Raw genomic sequence first — 25,727 nt, 5'->3', positions numbered from 1 at the left:
ACTGTTGGTGGGAATGTAAATTGATACAGCCACTATGGAGAACAGTATGGAGGTTCCTTAAAAAACTAAAAATAGATTTACCATATGATCCAGCAATCCCACTACTGGGCGTATACCCTGAGAAAACCATAATTTGAAAAGACACATGCACCCCAATGTTCATTGCAGCACTATTTACAATAGGCAGGTCATGGAAGCAACCTAAATGCCCATCAACAGACGAATGGATAAAGAAGATGTAGTACATATATACAATGGAATATTACTCAGCCATAAAAAGGAACGAAATTGAGTCATTTGTTGAGACGTGGATGGATCTAGAGACTGTCATACAGAGTGAAGTAAGTCAGAAAGAGAAAAACAAATATCGTATATTAACGCATGTATGTGGAACCTAGAAAAATGGTACAGATGAGCCGGTTTGCAGGGCACAAGTTGAGACACAGATGTAGAGAACAGACATATGGACACCAAGGGGGGAAAACTGTGGTGGGGTGGTGATGGTGGTGTGCTGTATTGGGCGATTGGGATTGACCTGGATACACTGATGTGTATAAAAGTGATGACTAATAAGAACCTGCAGTATAAAAAAACAAACAAACAAAACAACTAATAGTAAACTTTCATTGGGTTATGTGTATGGAATATGTTAATATAAATGTTTCAGACATTACATGAAATTTCTAAAAATCTTATATGTTCTGGTATAATGTTATAAGTCATAATTCTAGTTATTACTTTAAAATGTATATCTCAGAAATAACTAAATTTCCTTGTCAATTGCATTATTATGAACTTTCATCAAATCTTTAACCGTGGTCATTTTTAAGTCTTTTGTCATTTACAGACAGTTCTGGGTGTACTCTGATGCTTTTGCAAATATGTTCCTATAAAAGGGTTTCATCTGCAAGGAATTCATGGAAAAGACTCTGACAAGTACAGGTTTCTGGTAACTGATTGTACTGCTGAACTGAATGAATAAGCATTTTCAGAACTCTAATGAAAAACTGATGAACTCATAAAAGTGCTAACAAAAGATCAAGATAAAAAAAAATTAATTACATGAGACTGAGTGAACTGATGAGGATGATTATAATTTTTGTGACTTTCTGTTTGAATTAAAAAAAAAAAATCCCACAAGGACTCAGAGGCAAAGAATATAGAAATCAATTTTCACTGCAAAGTAAAGGAACTGTTACAGTGGAGGATTACTGGACTGAATGTCTATATTATGACATAGTATGAGTGTGTTTCGTGTTTGGTAATTGCAATCATTGTTGCTTTTTTTGTGGTCATCCATTTACAATGCTTGGTGTCAGTCTATTTATCTCTTGTAAAAATAAAATACAGTGTGTGTGTGTAAAAAAAAAAAAAGAAAGAAATACAAATTGTATAATTTTGGTTATTCCACTTATGAGTGAAGCGTTCTTATATTTGCATTTAAATCTGGCATTGCATGATATAAGACGAATGTTAAAATTAAAAAAAAATAATAATAATAATTACCTAAGCCCCTCCATCATTGATAATTCCTGTTAATGTTTATGTTTTGAGGCTTTGGAAACCCTAAAGCACTTTAGCTTCCTGTAACAGCATGACATGAATGGGCCTTACATTAGTTACCTGAAAAATTAAACATGTATATGGTTCTCAGATTTAAAGGCAGGATTTCCTTCTATTAAATTAGCCAGAGACTTAGAGATCTATTTGGTTATATGTTAAAAAAGAGAATTCCAATTTTCAAACACGTTCCTATTAAGAAACCTTTCAGCAGTCAAGATTTTTATCATTTTTACATGTTTCCAGAAAGGTACAATATTTGTCACGTATCCTTGGAATGAAGAAAACTGACTGAAATGTTCATTGTCTTTCTGACTACGAAATAAAAAAGAAGTCACGAAAATAAAATTTGCCTCTTATTCCACCACTAGAGATTACTATTATGAAAATATTTTCTTCCAGTTTTTCTTTTTTCCTGGAAGGAAAGGTTTCTACTTCTGTGTATACAGATGTATATAAACACACCTATGTGCACACACACACACACACATACACACAAATACATACAAATCTCTTCAGATGTACCACCTCACTCACCCACCTCCTCCTCACTCACTCACACATCTCCTCACACCCCATCTCTGTGTCCTCATACCCCCCAAGCACGCTCACTCATATAGACACAAGCATAGCCTCCCACACACCTGTTACAGACACTCCTGCCCCTTACAGGGACAGACTCTCATCCACCTGTACCTTCTCACATGCATTCATACACTCTCACGTACACACACCGCACTCCTGCCGCCTCACACAGACACACTTCTTCATATACATCTCCCCCGAACAGACACCCTTACACAACATACAGTCTCAGATTCACGCGTACACCCTCACATATGCCTTCACACATGCATACACACCACCCTCCTGCAGCACACGCACACATATACTCGTCAACATGCATACCCCCCGACACACACACACACACGCACCTACACTCTCTCTCTCTCTCTCACACACACACAAACTCATTTACATCCATACCCTCACAAGCACATATCCCTTCACACACACATGCTGACACATTTTTCCCCAGAATTTTTAAAAATGCATGTATTATGGTAGCAGTAAAATAATATAAAGGTATATAAAGAAAAAAAATTGATCATCTCTGCAGCACCTCCTCTCCCTTGGGTAACCAAAGGAATTATCAGCCCCATATGTGGCATGTGTGCCACATCCACGCTCTACCCTTGTGCATCCTGCTCTCTGTCTGGTGGGCTGAACTGTAGGGACCACGTTGGCGATGCTCTGGCTTCTGGGTGGCCTTGGTTAACGGGGAGCCCCAGCAGGAGGCTGGGAGGAGGGAGAAGAGTGAGTTAGATGGTCCCCTTTCTTCCTCCCTTGAATTCACTGAAGCCGGGATGCATCCCTCACCCAAAGGCCACTGCCCCTCTCCTCTATGGGCAGCTCTCTCCCGGGATTGGGAACCACTCCTGCTTATGTCCCATCCGGTCTCGGGTAGTGACAGCTGTATTGCTGCACTGTCCCTTGCGGTCCTCCATACCCTGCCCACCATTTTAAGACAAAGCCTCCTCCAATTATCCTAATTTGAGTGTATCATGTGTTTCCTATTGAGACCCTGACTGGTACTTCTAATAGCAACTTACATGTTTTTTTTTTTTTTCCAGAATGGGGGTCGTATATTATATATACAGTTTTAAATATTATTGTATTTTATTAAATTATGGGCATTTTCCAATGTCTTTAAATGTTGTAATAGCTGTATAATATCTCACTTCATAGCCATAGCATAATTAATTTTAGTATTACCTATTTTTGAAAATTTAAGAAGTGATATAATGCAGTATATATACTTTTATGTCTGGCTTTTGAATTCAAATTTATGTTGTTGAAATCCATTCATGTTGTTTATGTGGCAATAGTTTGCTCCTTCTCATTAATAAATAATATTCCATTATATGTAGATACTATATATTATACATCCATTTCACTGTAAATAGGTATTTCAGTAGATTCCAGTTTGGAGCTATCACAAATGGGGTTTATATGAACTTTCTGTATACACATTTTAGTGAACATATATATTAATTTCTTCCAAACATAAACTTAAAGAGTATTACAAATGGGTTACCATAGTTCATTTAGCCTTTCCCCTCTTGTTGTATATTCAGATGACTTCCTTCTTCTATAAAAATAACGATGCAATGATCATCTTTCCACATATGTATATAAATTATTATTTAATTAGGATACATTTTTAGAAATGGGATTACTTACTAGGAACATTTTTAAGGCTCCTGATACACATTGCCAAATTGCCATTTTATATTCTAATCATCAGGTTATGAAGATTCTTAGGAAAACAGTATATTTAAGTACATTTATTACATAAATTAATCAACTTGAGGCACATAACATGAAATTCTACATCCTAGGTAAGCCTGGATTGTCTTCAATTGCTCTATTGGAAAAAAAGAGATATTGGTTTAAATCTTTTACAGTATTTCTTCTACTAATGAATAGAGCATATTCTAGTGGCATTGCCATTTTTAAAAATTATCAAAAGGAGGAGTAATATAGCATATGGACAGATTCCAGGATGTCAGAGAACTTAGCAAATATGGCTAATTTCCAAAAAATGTAATGTTAAATTCATTTATTCAACAGATATTTACTGAACACAAACCCTGGGTCAGGCAATCGGCAATCTGTTCAATGCCAGAAGTACAAAAATGAGTAAGAGACAGTCCCCTGGGTTATGCTTTCTGCGTAAAGCAAGAGCGAACGAATGAGATCATCATATTGTTCATTGCCTGTAATGAATCAAGCTCTTTCGGCTTAGCCCTTTACAAGTATTCACTTATTTAATTCTCCCAGTGTCCTACGAGGTAGGTACACAGCCCAGTTTTACAAGAGAGGAAACTGGAGATTAGAAAGATTGAGTGCCTTGTTTAAGGTCACAAGTGAGTGACACAGGATTCAAAGTTAGGCTGTTGGCTTGGCTCCCACCATATCATGTTGCCTAAACTTTCTCTACTCCTACTTCTCATTTTGCAAAACAATATTTCTAATTCATATCAGCAGTACAGATAGATATTAGTTTTGAGGATGGGGATGGGGGAAGGGCCAGGAGGTGGGAAGGGGTTGTGATCATTGATAGTTGTCCTAACTCAATTAGTTAAATGCTCTCTTAGACTTGTTTAAGAGACTGACTGATTAGGATCATATTGCATATTGACCTAACACAAACTGGTGATGCACAAATACTGGGCTATTTGCAGTAGATATCAGTAATCACCAATAAGTAGAGCCACATTACCACAACTTGGCTATTCAGGCACATCAAGAGTGCTTCAAAATAGCGGCTGCAAAACAGGACCATTTAGCAATAAAGTCTTGGGCATCATTACTGACATGCCTGTTTTATACCATAAAGGGGTAAGAATGCTTCTACCATTTAGAGCTGATCTACATATCTCTATTAATATCAATTTCACTAATGAAAACCCATTACAACCATCATTTTGTTAATCATTAAGTACCACATTTTATAAATTAAAAAACTTCTAACATTTATTATTCTAAGGAACAAAACCTGTGATGTTACATCGTAGTTATCTTGATCAGATGCTTACCATATCTGGGGTATAAATTCATGACTGGAACAACTGATTAGTCCTAAAAAATATAACCTAATTGAATGCATACACAATATCACATTGTATATTCTGAAGTATTTTAGAGTAAAATAGAAATACCTTAATAAGCCAGTTAGGTAGACTTTGAGGGCATCATGATGCAACTTTTGAAATAGCTAAATTTTGCAAGGAAAGTTCTATTTTCCTAACCCAGTGTTTCTCAGTGGGGGTGTTACTGGCATTTTGAATGGAATATATTTTAAGTGACCTGAACTGGCTCATGCATTGTAAGCCATTCAGCACCCTGAGCTCTGTCCACCAAATACACAGAGCTCCCCCCGACCCTAGTAACTATGAGAAACAAAATTCCTTCCACATACATCCAGGCATGGAGGAGCGGGGTCGGGAGAGTAGAAGTACTGTCACTGGACTTAAAAATAGGGTGTCATGAACCTTGAAGGAGGGTGCTGAGAACCACTGTCTTAATCAACTTTTGGCTTGAAGCAGGGCATAAAAGAAAGGGGGAAGAATAAGTTAAAGGAAATTTAGAAATTTACGAGCAAAAGAGGGTCCTAGCTTAAACTCTCACTGCTATCAGTGTTTGCAAGAAATGTCAACTGCTGTCCGATGACTTGCCTAGAAATACCCCCAATGAGGGTTCCCTCTGGGGTACAGCCCAGAGCTGTGCTATAGAATAAGTTCATCTAAGGTACATAGTCAGGCTCCCTGAATTTAGAAGACTTTGGAAGAGCAGTAGTTCAGAAGAAAAGGGAAATGTTGAGTGAGGTCGAAAGAGCGGCTGACGCAGGTGTTGGGTTTCCCCTGTATCTTGGCTAAGCCGGCTTCTGGGCCCTAACCTCATCAGAATGCCCCTGTGCTACGTCAAGGCGTTTTGACAGACGTCACATCCTTTATCCTCAACTCGCCCCTTCTCCCTGGTGTCCTCCACTGGCACTTTCAATTTTCTTCACTCTGCATTTATTATCTAACATACTAAATAACATATTTCAATTACAGTTATTTATTTTTGTAAATCACCACCTTAGTGTATGTCATGCAAGGGTCAAGGAGCTTGTTCCTTTTGTTCATTGATGTAATCCTATTATTTAGAACTCTGTCTGGCACTCATTGAATGTTTCTCTGTTTTGTTATTCTCATTTTACAGATGAGAAAATTGCAGCTCAGAGTTACAGTGATACCCAGTCAGTGGTAGAGCCTGGATCAGAGCCCAGATGATTCTGTTTACAAAGTCCTTTTTCCTCTGCTTGCAACACTCTGCAACACTCTTTTTCCTCTCCCGTCCATAGCCCTCTCTCTTCCATAACCTCGGGTAACGTTTTTCCAGGTTCCTGAATAACCAAGACTTGGTTAATTGTCCTTGGCACCCTATTCTTAGGGTGCCAAGGACATTCAATAGGATGTCCTTGGCATCCTATTCTAGTTATAGCACTTCTATTACCCCGCTGTAGTTGCCTATTTATCTGTGTTTTTCTCCAACCAGTCTGTAAGTTTCTTGAGGGCAGAGACTGAGTTTTGTTCATCACTGAATTTCCATTACCCTGTCAAGTCGCAGCATATTGTAGGGACTCAATAAGTCTTTGTTGAATTAATGCATGAATGACATCTCTATACTGACATGCTTGGACCCTCTTTTCCTGTTCCATCTTCCTTCTGGATGTTCCATCTTCCTTCTGGAAGCAACACGGTGTGGGCAGATATTCTGTCTGAAAAGGTAAAATTTAGCTTGGACTCTAAACATCTGCTCTGTCATTCATCAGGCTGGAATAACAGACACAGATAAAACCTGCTGCAAAGTTACCAGGATCCGATTTTTCTCCCCCAAACACACCACAGCTGTCAAGTGTCCCTTTCTTTGAGTGACTGCTGCTTTCTTACACGCTGAGAAACTTTGTTCTCCAAAATCACAGACTATCAGAAACTTTGCTGTTTGAAATCACATCCATAAGAAAGAAATATCCCTCTCTTGCCTGGAGGATTTAAGTCACTTTGACAAAGAAAAGCAGTCTTGACTGACAACCTGGGTTCAGAGCATCAAATAAAGGATTTCTGGATACAACACTGCACATCTGTCTTAACGTTAGTGTTTCCAAGGAAACAGAACACTAGGCCCACTTTGCAGTGCAGACCTGATGTTGATCCCTTTACACAAGCTCTGCTTTGCTTTGAGCTGGTCAAAACACTCAGTTCCATCCTATGCCTATGACCTAAAATAACTCTGTCTTTGCGTTTGTTCAGTGAGACACCACTGTTCCTTTGGTGTGTAATCTCCCTCATTACAATGAGTCAATCAACCCAACTTTGTTGAACTTTAATTGTGTGCCTGGTAGTCCTAGGCTGTTTGGGCTCCGACATCCATGCTTCTGTGCTCTAATCCAGTAGTTTTCAATGGCTGCATGTTAGAATCAGCAGGAGGTTCCTGGACCCATCCTGAGGAATCCTGATTGAAGTAATCTTGAGTGAGTCCTGGAAATCAGAATCTTATAGCACGCACCCCCCCCCCCCCTCCGCCCCCCACAGTTGATTCTGCAGCCAAGGCTAAGAATCATTCTTCTGGCCAAATGGACCTAGGAAAATCTGGAATAGGTGTTAAAATTCAGTTTCACAGGACCACAGCTCAGCCCCCTAAGTCAGCAACTTTGGCAGTAGACCTGAGGAATCTGTATTCTCAGTGAATATCTCAAGTGATGTTTACATACATAGAAATTGAAGGATGTTGCCTACTCTATCTACTTCCTGCCCAAAGCACTTTATTGTTATTTTTCATGGTTAGCACGGACCCAAGAGTAGCACAGGAGGGAAAGCGAAAAGAACAGAGCAGGTTCTGTGCTATGCTGAATATAAAAGATTTTTTTCTCTTAGTTTAGAGTCTTCTTTTGAGACAATTCATTTGTTCACAAGACTAGGCAGGGTGGCATCAAGAGCTGAGGCAGGGAACTGGGATAATTGGGAAGGAGGAACATCTGACCCAGAGGAACTAAATACAGAGTTTTAGTAATGTCTTAATGAGAACAGTAGTGCCAAAATCACAAAGATGAACTGACTCCCCTGGAAGCTGATTATTCTATGCTTTTAAATTTGGTCCCATTAGTAGATTACACACCCAACTGTACACTGTGAATTAGTATTTTTGAACTTTTGTCTAATTTTAAAGAGCAAATTTATATTTCATTGTATTAGATGTGCTAAAAATTTTAAATGCACTATATTATATTCTTTGTAGACATCTTTTCGGCCATTTTTATATATGTTGAGGGCCTCAAAAATTGAAAGTGACCCAGGCATTGCTCCACCTGAGAGGCCATGTCTGTGCCAGACAAGTTGAAACTTAAAAAAATAGTCACTGCAAATGCCTAGATGTCACCACAAGAGGGCCTCTGTGTCTCAGATAAAATTAAGGAAACATTCAACACTTTACAGAGAAATCCCTTTATGTTGTCAAAGGATTGTTTTGCATGATGCTAACAAATTTTTTAATAAGTTATTTTGAGGCATAACCTCACTTATGGACAATATATTGTTAGTGTAATAGTACATCATTTTGTGGCTAAATTCTGCTCTAATGTTCTGAAATGTCTAATTCTCATTTGATATAAAGAAACAAAGTATATAGAAACTCCTGCATTTTTAGAGGCCTTTATATTACATGGTATCTTATGTTTCTTCAGTCAAAGCAATGGAAATAAGACTGCAGTCTATTACTGACCATAGGAAATGATGTATACAATTTCCCTGAAATCATCTCGAAATAAAAATTAAAAGTATAAACTATTGAACGTATTGTGGAATAAATGCATTTTTGACTCACTTCACTTTCTAAGAAAGTAAACTGATTTAACTGATTCAATATCTAAATAATTACCTTCTAGCTTTTAAAGTGTTCTGAATAAAGTGTTGCTGTGGTTTGCCAGTAAGTAAAATTGGCTTACATACATTCAAAGTGGATTTCTGAATTAAGATTATTATTTAAAAATAATCAAATGATATTTTTCAGAATATTTTTAGTCATGATTTTAAAATCATATATTTCTGAGATTAAATTCTAAAAAAAAAGGTGAATATTACCCCTCCACAAAGCATCACAAAACACACAAACCAACAACAGTGTGATGGCAATAGAGCAGCCCCTGAACATAAAGCAAAAATAAGCAGAGCTGAAAACAGTCAATATACAAGGATAACCACTAAAATGTGATTGATTGTATTAAAATATTTGCCACTTCTCTTTGTGGGAAGGCAATGCATTCCTGCCCCATGGTTGTTACTCTTGGTCATATGATTTAGAGCACCCAGTGAAATATGAGCATTATATTTGAGCAGAAGCTACATGAGCCATCGAGTGGTTCCATCAGGTTTCTTTTCTCTCTGCTTTGAGATCAGCAATGTCTCAATTAAGAATGTTCTATCAGCCTGGATCCTGGAGTACGGGAGAGATTCATAGCCTATTTGTGACACACAGCATAAAAAGTATGTGAGAAAAATATATTTCATTGTAACTCCCTGTTTTCCTGATTGATGCAATTAATTTACCAAGCATAAGGAAGAAAAAACTATGATTGGTTATCAATGCTATCAGACTTTAATAAAAGGAGTAGAGCCATGGGCTTTATAAGGAAAGCATAAAGAAGAAAAAGTGATGAGAAGGGCAGCAAAAATGCAAAGATTGGAATCGTTGGTGTTAACAGCAGACTGCTCTAACAAATGCGGGGAAGTGAAAGTCATTATAGGTAGGACAAACCCAAATACTATGGCACTGAAGAAAGACTAATAATAGATACTAATTTACTGAATGCTGATGGTGTGCCAAGAGCTTTTTACATGTCATTTCATTTTATTCTCATAAGTATCCTTCAATTAGATGCTATTATTTTTCTTTCCTAGATGATGAAACAGGTCTTGAAATGTTAATTCATTTACACATTCCCTTTTTCATTTGTTCATTTATTCACTAACTCATCATTCAATGAAGAAGTATTGGTTTTGTTGTTGTTGTTGTTGTTGTTTTTTGGTCTATGCTGTGCAGCTTGCAGGATCTTAGTTTCCTGACCAGGGATTGAACCCAGTGCTCCTGCAATGGAAGCGCAGAGTCCTAACCACCGGACCACCAGGGAATTCCCAATCAAGAAGTATTTGTTAAGCACCTATTATATTACTGGGTGGTGAAGTTCGGCTTTAAATCCCTCTCTATCTGACTCTGTGGTTGACGGAATTCTAAGATGACCCCCAAGATTTCTCACTCTCTTATCATACATACTCTGAATAATCCCCAGCACTATGAATATTAAGGATTTAACTCAAGAATTAGGTTATGTTACATGGCACAGTTGACTTTAAAATAAGGAGATTATTCAGTTGGGCCTGACCTAATCATATGAGCTGATCTCAGAAGAAGTCAGAGAGAATTGAAGCATGAAAGAAATTCAAGATAAGGAAGGTTCTCAATTCCTGAGATAAAGAGGGCCACATGGCAAAGATCTAAGTGTAGCTTCTAGGAGAAGAAAGCAGTCTCTGATGACAGCTAGCAAGACAATGGGGCATCAGTCCTATAACCGCAAGGAAATGAATTCTATCAACAGCCTGATGAAGCTTGGAAGTGTATCTTTCCCTAGTCATACCTCCAAATGAGGACACAGCTGGTCAACATCTGGAATTCAGGCTTCTGAGACCAAGCTTGAGTGAAGGACTAGCTAAACTGTGCCAGACCCATGGAAACTATAAACATATAAATAGGTATTTTTCAAGTCATTAAGTTTGTGATAATTTGCTACACAGCAAGAGAAAACTAATGAAGTCTCCTTTAGGCTAATAACTTTGAGTTATCATTAATCAAACTATAATTTATGTTCAGAATTATTTGCTTGAAAAGGTAGGAAAGTATGACAGTAGGGTTTAGAAATATGTTCAAAAAAGAACAAGGCAAAATAAGGAAAAAGAAAAAGAAATGAGAAATGATTATAATAGAGGATCTCTAAGCTGTCTTCTAAATCAGAGCTTATGATTTTATTTTCTATGATTTCATGACCTCTCAAGTCCCTTCTTTTCAAAGTTATTCTATGAATTTTATTAATTTTTCCAGATACACTGAGTTATTTGTTGACTCTAGGTAAAAGTTTGTCGCAGTAGTGGTCCACCCATAATATATAACTTTGAATGTGGGATATTTTTCAGGACTGTGAAAATTTAATTTAGACATTTCCATTTTTAAAACTTTCTTATGACTACACAAGTCTCTGCAGCAGTTGGACTAGACTTTTTCATTATTTCCTTATGTGAGACTCAGGAGTCTGGGCAAAAGCTTTTCCCCTGAGAATAGTATAAACAAATATAAGGGCACTTTCATTACTATTGTCTTTTATGTCAATGTATGTATTTTCTACCATAACCTTGACTTCTCTTCACTTATGTTTTTTCCTCTCTTCTTATCTAGCATGGGTTAAATATTCACTGGTAATTTGAAATTTTTTGGACAAATCCCTGTAATTTTTGTTCAAGATCCTTTCTTATTTAACCTTACTATTCTTCTGTAACAAAAGCTTCATGAATAGTTTCAACTTTCCCTATTCATAATATGTATCTATAATGAAATATCATTTAACTAAAATACGCGGAAAATAAATGACCTTTATTTTAAGAGACTCCCTTCCCCATTCCAAGATCTATGTAAAATATTACTCCAAATACAAAAATAAGGCATAAAAGCAGCAAACTGGTTTTCCATCCTACAGTTTTATGAAAGGAAATCTTGCCATGAGAAAGTAGTCTAAGCTTCCTAAGTAATGGATCTTCTTTGTGTCTCTCTTGAAGTGTGCTCCATTATTCACTAGTATTTACTCTCAGGATGCCCTTCATCCAGGTTCAATTTCCTTTTCTTTCATTTTTAACTCATTACACTGAATTATGTATCTCTATTCCAGAAAACAATCCCCCTCTTCTTCTTCTTCTTATGTATTTGGGAATGTAATTACCTTTGGATTCAGTAACATTGTTTCAATTAATGTCTCAAGTTGTCTTTCTAGAAGAGAATAGTTCATGCATGTCTTGTCTGTTTGGGCCTTGCACTGTTTTGAATAACGTGTAAAGAAGTTAAATTGCCACTTCTAGTCACTGAATAGAATACAATACGGAGCTATATTTACCTAGTTTATAAAATCTTGCAGAGGAGCAACTCTGCCTTTTGGAGAACAGTCTGGGTGAGAGTACGTAAAAATTGAACAGTATGGGCTGTCAATCTACTGCCTTATGACATATGTGAAAGTAACAGTATTAGATAATGGGTCAGATGTCCTGAATCTCTAGTTCAGGCTCTGAAATTCACTCACTGTTGACTTTTGGCAAGTCCCTTAATATCTTTGTCTCATTCTTTTTCACTTAAAGTTGAAAGGATTGGATATACTTGAGATAGCATATTTACTGCTTGAGGGTTGTTATTCTCTCATCTCTACATGTATCCATAACACATAGTTGATTGTGACACAATTCATACAATCATTCATTCAAGTTCAACCAAAATCCTCATTCTTAAACTCAGTGGTTTTCAATATACTTACTAACATTGAGTTATCATTTAACATGAAACAATATACCACTCCTGGAATAGATGGTCCCCAAATCTTCATCTATTTTTCCAGTGTTCTATGTTTCTTGTTGCACCTTCTGATACAAGGAAGTTTGCGTGACCTCAAAGAGGGTCCCATTTTGCTCCAATTCTTGACTATGTGCCTTGCTTGCCTGCCCTTTCCTTAAGGCAGGACATACTTTGTTCCCAAGTAGAATGGACTGCTAGGACAGTGGTCCCCAAACACTGGTGTGCATCAGCATCTGTTGAAACCCAGATTGCTGGGCCCCAACCCTGGTAAATGATTCAGTACGCCTGGGGTAGGACACATGAATCTGTATTTCTAACAAGTTTCCAGGTAATTGTGATTTGCTGGTCTGAGGATCACATTTTGAGAAACACTGCTCCCTAGAAGAATATTCATTAACCTAGAGTTCATAGATGTCAAAGGTATCTATGGATAGAATTCAGAGAGTTCATGAAAAAGATGGGATAAAAATTATATTTGAAAAACAATTATATTTGTGTTTTTACTAACCAATGCTGAATATAGGCAATAAATCACAGAAATAGTAGTAGCACCTGGCCTTGTCACAATAGAAATCAGGGATATTTTATTATCACCTTCCAATTATTTCAAATTGTTTCAGATTTCAGTTTCTTAAGATAGGGTTTATGCACATCACTACTTTGACATAACATTGGTTATTTTTACTTCATTAGGTTTTGTTATTTTATGAGTTATTAAAAGATCAGAGACTATTGTATCTCAATTAAAAATATATTGATGCCTTTACTTCAGTATAATTTCTCCTTTGTAATTTTATGTATTTAATTTTAAACTGGAAAACACCAGTCTGAATAGAAGTCATAGGCTTCCTCTATTTGCCTGAGGCTTCATGACAGGAGACGTGAACTCCCTTCCTAAAGGATGGGTATAATAAAGACTTTGAGATCAAGTCATATTTCACCTACTAGGACCATTCTGGTTGTACCAACACCGTTCAAAGATCTGGTAGCAACAGAACAGAAGGTGCTGGGTGAAGCCTCTCTCTCATCATCTTTGAACCTGAGCAGGTAAACATCAAGCTACGTGACTGGACAAGTGAAACTATACATTAAATTTAACCTTTCCCGTGTTATTTTTACTTTTGTAGATGGCACTACAGTGAGATGCCACTGATACTTCTTTTCTCTTAACTATCGCTTAGGGCAACAGTTCTCAAAATGTGGTGGTAGTGGTGGGGTCCCTGAAACTCTGTCAGGGGGTCTCAGAAGATGAGGTCAAAACTCTCAGCAATATAACTAACATGTTATTTGCCCTTTTCATTCTCATTCTTTTATTAATATACAGTGGAGTTTTCCAGAGACTACATAATATAAATTGTTTAAATTGCAAAAATTTAAACCATGCCACTCTTCTCTATTATTTTTCTGTTTTGGAAAATATAGTATTTTTAAAGAAAATATGTTATTTCTGTTAACATACAATGGACTTATAATTGTTATTTTAAAATGAATTAATAAATATTTCATGAATTTTGTTTTAATTATAATATGGTAACTATAGCCAGATATAAGCAACAGGAAAAAAACACTTTGAGGTCTTCCATTTTAAAAAGTGGAACGGGATCATGAACCAAAAGGTTTTTTGTCTCAGAGAATTTATAGTCCGTAGAATATAATTATTAAAATATCAGGGACATCCCTGGTGGCGCAGTGGTTAGGAATCCACCTGCCAATGCAGGGGGCACGGGTTCGATCCCTGGTCCGGGAAGATCCCACATGCCGCGGAGCAACTAAGCCCGGGCGCCACAACTACTGAGCCTGCGCTCTAGAGCCCGCGAGCCACAACTACTGAGTCCAAGTGCCACAACTACCGAAGCCCGCGTGCCTAGAGCCTGTGCTCCGCAACAAGAGAAGCCACCGCAATAAGAAGCCTGCGCACCGCAATGAAGAGTAGCCCCTGCTCGCCACAACTAGAGAAAGCCCGCACGCAGCAACGAGGACCCAACGCAGCCAAAAATAAATAAATAAATTTATTGAAAAAAAAATGTAGACGTGCATAGCTCCCATGGTGTCGGAGAATATGAGAGTGTCAGCTAGACTGGACTTCATTCAGATGCTGACCAAGCAAAAGAGGCCTTGGCTACAGTCTTCACCCAGGGCAACATGTATTTACAAGCCTTCCCTTAGAGGGAGCTTTGATAGAAAGTAGAGAGAAAGAGGACCTAATGGGGGCCTGAAGGAAATGCCAGCCAGTGGGAAAAGAGTAGCATTTAATATAACATATATCCCGTTCAAAATCATGTTTTGGGTAAACATCAGCAAATCTAACTCATGGCTAACAGTGAAAATAATATCTGTTCTCTTATACACAGCAGGCAATCTTCCGTAGGAAGTTGAAATATGTAAACCTCTTCATTCTCATTTTAAGTTACTCCTGGAAGCAGAGGCATTTGAACTGTGTTAAAATAGTCTATTATCTAGGAAAGAAAGCTCATTATCCAAAAAATACATTAATATGGATTCATTAATATGGTTATAGATTAATTACTATGATTAGTTCATAGGGCTTCCATAAATCATTACTGAATGAATGATCACATTAATCGAAGAACTAGATTTATTGGCTAGGTGCAAATACTATAGCAGCCCCACCGCCAAAGAAGCAACTAGTTATTTCCAGTTAATAGTAACTTGTGGTACACATGTGGGCAATTGGTCACCAAAATGCAGACAGGTTCTTTATTTTGTTCATTAATATTTCCCAAGTACTGAGAATAATATGTAACACAAAATTGGTGCTCAGTAAATATTTAATAAATAAATTGGTTAAGGTGGTTTAGGGTACAAGAAAGGCAAAATTTAACTCAAAGTAGTTAAGATAATAGAATGAATATGTCAGTTCACATACTGATAAGTGTACAAGTTGGGAAAAATTTAGAGCATCCTCTCCTATAAAGGGAGGGCTTTGGAGCTTTTATACTAATTCTCAGTGATTCTCTCAAACCCATTGTTGTCAATGAGTTGTCCTGTACACAGGCTGGCTTCACGCATGGTTGTAGCATAGAGTCATCCCTCAGTGTTCCTGAGGGATTGGTTCCAGGATACCAGTTAGTTCATGGATACCAAAACTCACTGAGGTCCTTTTATAAAATGGTGTAGTATTTGCGTATAACCTATAAACTTCTTCCCATATACTTCAAATTATCTCTAGATTACTTATAATACCTAATACAATGTAAATGTTATGTAAATAGTTGTAAATACAATGTACATGCTACATAAATAGTTGCCCATGCATGTTAAATTCAAGTTTTGCTTTCTGAAACTCTCTGGAATTTTTTTTTTCTGAATATTTTTGAGTCACTGTTAGTTGAATTCATGAATGTGGAACTGGAGGATACAGAGGGCTGACTGTCCTAGATTCTTTCACATGTTTCTGAAGAGAAGGATTCTCACCCAAAATGAATGATCAAACCTCCACCTCATAGTATTTGGACCATCCTCAATATAGCCTCATGACCAGGAGGGTACCAGGTTCTGGGACACTCATGGTGACAAGGAACAGAGTGATCAACACACCCCTCCATCTTTATGCTGAACATCATCTCTTCTCCCTTAAAGCTCTGGTACCATCAGCCCCAGCCTTGGGTGAGAGCCTTACCTTCTTTCCACACTTAAGCATTAATTAAGGAATTTCACTCAATACCAATGTGGTTATTTTACCAGAAGAAAAAAATTGGTTAAACAAAATGTTCCTCACTTTGCTAAACTCTAAAAGAGCGGCTGCCAATCCTGGCTGACTATCAGAGTCATTGTTGAGTTTTCTAAAAATTCAGATTCCTGGGATCAAAGCTGGTGGTCCTGATTCTGTAGGTCCCTTATGTCATTCTGACTATCAGTTAGGTTTTAGAATCATTGCTATGAAGCACTGTAAAAATATATGGTATGATATTTGAAACTAAGGAGCTTTCTTGTATTGGGTTTGACACTCATCCTTGCAGTGTTGGGTACTGTCCTTCTTTGTTTTCCTTGACATTGTAAGCATATTAAAAGGAGAAACTGTCTCACTTATATTTAAGCCTCACTATATCATCACTTTTGATATTTTGTGCATAGTGTGCACCCAACAAATGTGACTGGGTTTGACACAACACCGCAAAGGAGAAGGGTAGGGATTTGGGACCAGCACATCTGGGAGGTTCACCTGGAATCTGAGTCTTGCTTTCAGACACTGAGGGAACTGTGCCTCACATTTCTCCTGGAAACCATCTTGTAGGTCAATCAGGAGCACTGCTCTCTCACAAGAATCAGGGAATAGTCAGTATGATAGGTCAGTGGGATGGTCAGATTAAAACCTGTATTTTAGCTACATAATAAAAATATTTCTAATGTAATATTAGACATTCACATAAATTCTATGCCAATATTTATCAGATAAAGTTTGAGAATAAGAAGAGACGATGTAGATTAAAAATTCAATATTGCTTTGATTTTCAAATCAAAACAACAGTGAAGTATCACCTCGCACCAATCAGAATAGCCATCATTAAAAAATCTACAAACAATAAATGCTGGAGAGGGTGTGGAGAAAAAGGAACCCTCCTACACTGTTGGTGGGAATGTAAATTAGTGCAGCCACTATGGAGAACAGTATGGAGGTTCCTTAAAAAAACTAAAAATAGAGCTACCATATGATACCACAATCCCACTCATGGGCATATATCCAGATAAAACTATAATTTGAAAAGATACATGCACCCCAATGTTCATAGTAGCATTATTTACAATAGCTAAGACATGCAAGCAACCTAAGTGTCCATCGATAGAAGATGTGTATGTGAAGATACACACACACACACACACACACACACACACACACACACACACACACAGTGGAATACTACTCAGCCATAAAAAATAAAGAATGAAATAATGCCATTTGTAGCAACATGGATGGACCTAGAAATTATCATACTAAGTGAAGTAAGTCAGAGAAAGACAAATATGATATCGCTTATATGTGGAAACTAAAAAAATGATAAAAATGAACTTTACAGAACAGAAATAGACTCACAGACATAGAAAGCAAACTTATGGTTACCAAAGGGGAAAGTGGTGAGGAGCGATAAATTATGAGTTTGGGATTAAAATATATACACTACTATATATAAAATAGATAACCAACAAGGACCTACTGTATAGCACAGGGAAGTGTCTTCAATATCTTATAATAACCTATAATGGAAAAGAATCTAAAAAAATAATATATATATATGTCTATATATATCTATATATCTATCTAGATATATAGATATATATATCTGTATCACTTTGCTATACACCTGAAACCAACTCAACATTGTAAATCAACTATATTTCAATTTAAAAAAAGAAAAAATTCAATATTGCTACTGGAGACAACCAAGGAATAAATATGCTAGCATATATTTCCCTCTATTATAAATTATATTAAATCTTGTGCTTTTCTACTGTAGTAAATATTCAGCAAGTAATTCTTACTTATATCTTAAGTCAAGACAAATAGAAATCTTGACAGATAAACATAACAAATAAGTTTTTTTTTTTGGATAGTTGGAAGTAGTATTTATTTGGATACTTCGTTTAGGATAAAATGATGAATACTAAAGAGAACACAAATAAGTATAATATTTTATGAAAATATTCAGATTCTTGATAATTTAATCTTTCAAGTGAATTATAAACTCTTAGAAATCTGGGGTACAATTCTATGGGAGTTATTTAGAGAAAACTCACGTTTTTATAATTTTTCAATTTGTGGAGTTATTGTTGTCTACATTTTGCCAATTATTAGTCAATTTTTTAAATTAATGGTCTCAGCTAGTAAAGCAGAGGAACTTTTTGTGGGCTATTTAATATCTTCACTTCTTAAAGTAACAATTAACATTCGGTGCAATTTATCAAGTATTCAATTTGCTGCCAGGAAGTAGTTTGCTCCTAGGGAAAATTTATCTCTCTGAGTTCTAATTTCAGTTCTCTATTCAATAAACAATGTGCACGCAATTAAAAGCAAGTGAAAAATATAAGTTTACTTACAAAAATATGAAATATAACAGAAGTTGGAATTGGAAAGGCTCTTAGGGATCTATGTGACACCTTCATTTTGCAAATGACAAGATTAAAGTTTAGGGTATTTAAATAACTTTCCATAGGCTATGCACCTAATTATTGGCAAAGCAGGAGTAGAATCCAAGTTTCTTGATATCCAGTCCATTTACCTATCAGTATAGTAGCATATTTCAAATTCTGATACTTAACAATGCTGGCAGTAAACTAGATGATTCCAGGTGGATATGGATGAACACTAAAAATTATTATGCATTCATTTTAAAATGCATTGGGAACTTCTGGCTTCTGCTTAGGATATAAAAATCTGAGAAAGGGATTGCTTATACCCTAACAAACAGAAACAGAAAGATTAACTACATTTTCTTGAATCCATCAGAGACGAAGTTGCAAGTCCACCAACTAGCCTGAATGCAAAGGAAAGACAGGTACTTTCAAGGAGATACAGGCCTTATGCACTGACTCATGGGAAAGATCACATGTGGAAGATGGGGCTTCCATGCATGTTGGTAGGAGAAATTCAGCTAAAAATTTTAGTGAATAGCTGCTAAAAGTGGAGTATGGGCAAGTATGAGAGTATAGAACCCCTCAGAGCTGAAGATGCAAGGGGAATTTGCACCCACCCAGAGGCTCTTCTCCACAGCTCTCCACTGGATGCCCACAGAAAGATTGGGAAGAGGTAAGAACAGAGAGGAAGCTTCCCTCATGGTCCAGCTGTGGAAAAGGGGAAGGGCCACTACTAGGGGAAAGACAGAAAGTCCACCTGGATGCTTCTCCCCATGGGAAAAAAAAGCACCTTGAGCTACTGAGGGATAGGCAGCAAATCCTGCCACATCCAGGTCACAGGTCAAGACTCACTGTGGCTTGGAAAACGGAAAAGGAAAAAACTCTCTACATCTTGGTAGGGGCAGGAAATCTCCCGGGCCCAGGCCATAAGATATCTTTTACCACTGAGGGAGGGGAAGGATCACTAAAAGACCTGCCTGAGATGCAGTGATACAGAGCTTACCTAAGACTGAACCTGAATCAAGGCAATGGTGGACCCTGCTTCCCTCTACCATCAGACTAGCAACAATGTAGTAACAAGCAGAATGGGTACTTTACCACTGTGGTCTTGCTCACAGAAATCTATAACTCCTTCTCATAAGAGAAACATCAGACAAATCTAAGTTGAGATACACTCTACAAAATATCTGACCCATATTCCTCTGAAATGTCACTGTTATCAAAACAGTGGAAGTTAAGGGGATATGATGACTAAACATAATGTGGTAACCTGGATGGGATCCTGGAACATGAAGGAGAAATTAAGTTAAAACTAAGGAATTCCAAATAAACCATGGCCTTTAGTTAATATTAATATATCAGTGTTGGTTCATTAATTGTAACAAATGCATCATACTAATGTAAGATGTTAAAAATAGGGGAAATTGGATGTGGGGTATATGGGAACTCTTTGTACTATCTTCACAATTTTCTTATAAATCTAAAACTCTTCTAAAATAAAATGTATATTTAAAAAATTTAATTTTAAATCTCATTTAAATAATTATACAAGTAGTATGCAGAAATGATTAAAAATATTTGAAGATCGTACGGAAATAACAGGTTTGGGAAATGCGGCATTTAAAACAGTTAAGTGACTATATTATGCCATGTTATTTGTCAATTTATTTATTTATTTACTTAATTTTAATTTTTTTGCTTTTTTAACATCTTTATTGGGGTATAATTGTTTTACATTGTTGTGTTAGTTGCTGCTGTATAACAAAGTGAATCAGCTATACGTATACATATATCCCCATATCCCCTCCCTTTTGCATCTCCCTCCCATCCTCCCTACCCCACCCCTCTAGGTGGTAGGTGGTCACAAACCATGAGCTGATCTCCCTGTGCTATGTGACTGCTTCCCACTAGCTATTTATTTTACATTTGGTAGTGTATATATGTCAGTGCTACTCTCTCACTTCGTCCCAGCTTATCCTTCCCCCTCCCCGTGTCCTCAAGTCCATTCTATACATCTACGTCTTTATTCCTGTTCTGCCCCTAGGTTCTTCAGAACCAATTTCTTTTTTTTTTTTTTTTAGATTCCATATATATGTGTTAGCAAATGGCATTTGTTTTTCTCTTTCTGACTTACTCCACTCTGTATGACAGACTCTAGGTCCATCCACCTCACTACAAATAACTCAGTTTTGTTTCTTCTTATGGCTGAGTAATATTCCACTGTATATATGTGCCACACCTTCTTTATCCATTCATCTGACAATGGACACTTAGGTTGCTTCCAAGTCCTGGCTATTGAAAACAGTGCTGCAATGAACATTGTGGTACATGACTCTTTTTGAATTATGGTTTTCTCAGGGTATATGCCCTGTAGTGGGATTGCTGGGTCATATGGTAGTTCTATTTTTAGTTTTGTCAGGAACCTCCATAATGTTCTCCATAGTGGCTGTATCAATGTACATTCCCATCAACAGTGCAAGAGGGTTCCCTTTTCTCCACACCCTCTTCAGCATTTATTGCTTGTAGATTTTTTGATGATGGTCATTCTTACTGGTGTGAGGTGATACCTCATTGTAGTTTTGATTTGCATTTCTCCAATGATTAGTGATGTTGAGCATCCTTTCATGTATTTGTTGGCAATCTGTATGTCTTCTTTGGACAAATTTCTATTTAGGTCTTCTGCCCATTATTGGATTGGGTTGTTTGTTTTTTGATATTAAGCTGCATAAGCTGCTTGTATATTTTGGAGATTAATCCTTTGTCAGTTGCTTCATTTGCAAATATTTTCTCCCATTCTGAGGGTTGTCTTTTCATCTTATTTATGGTTTCCTTTGCTGTGCAAAACCTTATTTATTTATTTATTTATTTATTTTTGGCTGTGTTGGGTCTTTGTTTCTGTGCGAGGGCCTTCCCTAGTTGTGGCAAGCGGGGGCCACTCTTCATTGCAGTGTGCAGGCCTCTCACTATCGTGGCCTTTCTTGTTGCAGAGCACAGGCTCCAGACACTCAGGCTCAGTAGTTGTGGCTCACAGGCCTAGTTGCTCCGTGGCATGTGGGATCTTCCCAGACCAGGGCTCAAACCCGTTTCCCCTGCATTAGCAGGCAGATTCTCAACCACTGCGCCACCAGGGAAGCCCTGTGCAAAACCTTTTAAGTTACATTAGGTTCCATTTGTTTATTTTTGTTTTTATTTCCATTTCTCTAGGAGGTGGGTCAAAAGGTATCTTGCTGTGATTGATGTCATAGAGTGTTCTGCCGATGTTTTCCTCTAAGAGTTTTATAGTGTCCAGCCTTACATTTAGGTCTTTAATCAGTTTGGAGTTTATTTTTGTGTATAGTGTTAGGGAGTGCTCTAATTTCATTCTTTTACATGTAGCTGTCCAGTGTTCCCAGCACCACTTATTGAAGAGGCTGTCTTTTCTCCATTGTATATTCTTGCCTCCTTTATCAAAAATAAGGTGACCATATGTGTGTGGGTTTATCTCTGGGCTTTCTATTCTGTACCATTGATGTATATTTCTGTCTTTGTGACAGTACCATACTGTCTTGATTACTGTAGCTTTGTAGTATAGTCTCAAGTCAGGGAGCCTGATTCCTCCAGCTCCGTTTTTCTTTCTCAAGATTGCTCTGGCTACTCAGGCTCTTTTGTGTTTTCATACAAATTGTGAAATTTTTTGTTCTAGTTCTGTGAAAAATGCCTTTGGTAGTTTGATAGGGATTGCTTTGAATCTGTAGATTGCCTTGTCCAGTTATTTTTTTAAATTCTGAATTTCTCAGTCCTGGGTTTATATTTTTCCTCAGTTCCTTAACGGTGTTTTATGGTTTCACAGCTCAACAATATAACTCTCCTTCTGATTGGAAGCTTCATTAGGGCAAAACATATATGCTTATTCAATTTCCTTGGGGTCCCCTATGACAATGTTCAAAATGGATATGGAGCATTTATTCATACAATCAGTTTGTACAAAGATGAATGCTTCCTTGTGCTTTTCTTTAATTTTACATCACTAACTTATCTCAAGTGTTGAGAAGCCCAGATTATTGCTACATTTTCCTTTGGAGCGACTAACATTTTGATAATTGATAATCACAAAATTGTCACAGGGATTTTTTTCTGTGATCACTTGTATTGCTTTATACTGAGATCAAGGTAGGTGAATCTCTTAATCTCTGCCAGCTCTCGGTAGATCTGTTTAGAGCTGGGAGAGCAAATATGTATCATTTTGTAGTTCAGTTCTAATCCCTTGGCATGGCTGCCTAGAAGTCTGTTCTGAGGATTCTACCACCACGAATGCTGTGACCAATTTAAGAGTGAAGGAGAGAGTGATTATGTCATGAAGGCTCATGTATCACATATCTGGCAAATTCAACTAAAAGACTATTTGATACTAATAACTGCTGTCACTCTCATAAGGGGACTCTGAAAGCCTGAAAAACTTAAATAGTAATATATATAGATTTCAGTGGGCAAATTCAGACATTTTGGCCAGTGGTAGAGTGTGTGAGAGCTTTCTTGGCCTCCTTCAGTTCTTGCCACAAAGGTTACTAAATTTGCCTAATTGTGAGGCTGCTGTTTTGGGGTAGTATTTTTCATACATTTCCACCAAAATCTTTTATGAAACATACATGAAACTCAATTTTTAGACAAAAATTGTGAGTAAAAAATATTACATTATCATTACTGATGAAAAAAGACAATAAATTCACATGAACATAAAGAGGTAAAAAGTTCCATATAATAGTATAGAATATTTTTTACTGGAAGAAGAGAGACCACATGGCACTCTCTCAAATTAAAAAAGTGTTTCCCAGTTAGCCTGGCAATGATCTCAGCCCTGGTTTCTGGGAAGGCTCTGTATCACCTCTCACTTACCGTATATTCTTATTTAAGTATGATTCATCCCAACTGAGGCCAAAGGCAGTCAATTATCTCCCTATAGTACCTCACCTGCCATCCCGCTCATTCTTGACTGAGAAAGATACTGCTGTGATCACCTACCTGGTACCACTTCTCCAAAAGTGTTTTAGAATTTCCATTTAAAGGAACTGTTTCCAAAAGACTAGTTAGTGAGCAAACTCTCCATCACTTGCATCACTTATCAGCTAGATTGTAAGCTCTTTGAGCACTGGGAAGATGTTTTATTTAGCATTACATCTCTGGGACCAAGGGCAAATAAATGAGATGATTCCTCCTCACACTGTTTCTATGTTGAGGGCTGCTTGGCTTCGGTATATGCAGGTCCCTCCCATCTGTCCATCTGTCTCTCCATCCATTCATCAAACTAATCAGCAAACATTTATTGAACATCTATACTATCAGGCATAAAGAGATGAATACATCAGTTTTTGTTTCCTCAAGAAGATCCCACTCTAGTGTGGAAGAATTATAATATAGTACCTCTACTTCAATTTTCTGTAGATAGATCAGAAGTGCAATTAGTGTCTGCTCATCATTCAGGAAAATTTTTTTTTTGAATAGTAAAATATCTAAATGTCAATGCTTTTAAAAGAAACATTATTTCTGGGATGGTTTTTCCTGTAAATTGGGAGTCAAAGTAGAGGGAACTTATGGCTGACTATAAAGGGCTCTACAATTGAATAGCAAGCACCTGGATCAACATTGAGGCCAAGGAGGTAAGAACAGGAGTGCGTCTCACCCTGAACTCTGGCAGAAGCATGAGACTGATGGATGTGGTCCTTGCTTTGGAGAAAAACAGCCACTCTATCATTTTTTTTTTCCTTAGTAGAAATATCTGTTCCATTCATCAATCTGACAACTCAACACCAGAAATATCCTTGAAAACACATCCATCTCTCCTTGGACTCTGCAAAGATACTTTCCTTGGCAGCTGAGAAGTCAGCAAGTATACCTGTGGTGACATTGGCACCATGAGCAACAGAAACAGATGCAGAACCAAAGCTGCCCTGCACAGCTTGGAAGGATCAATGGGAAAGTACTTCTCCATTCATCACTTTGCAGTCTTGGGGCTTCCATAGTACTCTGCTCACCAGACAAACAGGGACTGTATTTGTTTGACTATATTAGGATGATACAGTCAGCAGACAGATTACAATTTTTGAATATCTTTCCTAATGGAGAAAACCAGATGTGAGGTAGTATCCACCCTTATTGAACACCTGTGCATTTTTCAAAGGAGATCATTTCTTCATTCATTCATGATTGTTTTCTCATCAAATTAATTATTGAATACCAATCAGCTAGAGTTGGGTAGAGTGTTAGATGCTGTGACTTCAACAACTTGAAAACATGTTTTTTTCTAGACAAGCTTTCATTCAGTAATTCTTTCATTCAGCATATATTATTTGAATGTCTATTATGTGCCATATACTATGTTAGGTTCTGAGGATATAATAGTAAACAAAACCAGACATGGCCAGGTGTCTGCCATCATTATTTTGGACTTTTTCTTTTAATACTTTGCCGAGAACACTAATAAAATCTAATGGATTCTCTGTGGCTTGTAGGTGGAGCTGTAGGCTGAATGCTCCCAGCAGGGCAACCTATTCTTTCAGAACTAAAGAATCAAGGAGACAAAGAAGGAAGAAGCTTGTTTCCTGCATGGAGGAGTACTGGAAATGAAGGCTGTTAAATAAATGGATTAATCTGATATATATTTAAAATATCAGTATATTATGCTGAAACCTATATTAGGTTCAATGTAAAATAAATTTTGAAAAGTAAAGTTATAGATTTAAAACTAATAAAAATGTGGGAAACAATAACAAATATGTCCCTTTTTATCAGTATATTGCTTTCAGGACACTTTGTTTTTCACATTGAAATGACTGAAACAGTACAAAAAGAGCCTAAAAGGAATAGAAATGTGACACAGCTGGATTTCTTGTCAT

The 25,727-nt window shown here is 37.1% G+C and overlaps 1 protein-coding gene across 1 annotated transcript in view; it reads left to right on the top strand.

The window, feature by feature from the left end:
* The window catches only part of DTHD1 (death domain containing 1), a 94,545-nt gene extending 85,591 nt beyond the window's left edge, over positions 1-8,954 (top strand). The window contains exon 10 of the mRNA XM_082390497.1: positions 848-8,954. Within this exon, the coding sequence (XP_082246623.1) occupies positions 848-933 (86 nt within the window). The 3' untranslated portion in view covers positions 934-8,954. The remainder of the gene's footprint in view (positions 1-847) is intronic.
* The last annotated feature ends 16,773 nt before the right edge of the window (positions 8,955-25,727 follow it).

The sequence above is a fragment of the Balaenoptera borealis genome (genome assembly GCF_965194805.1).
Source record: "Balaenoptera borealis genome assembly, chromosome: 4".
In the NCBI taxonomy this organism is placed as follows: Eukaryota; Metazoa; Chordata; class Mammalia; order Artiodactyla; family Balaenopteridae; genus Balaenoptera; species Balaenoptera borealis.
The sequence above is the reverse complement of the archived record's forward strand: the minus strand, read 5'-3'. Positions and strand labels throughout refer to the sequence as shown.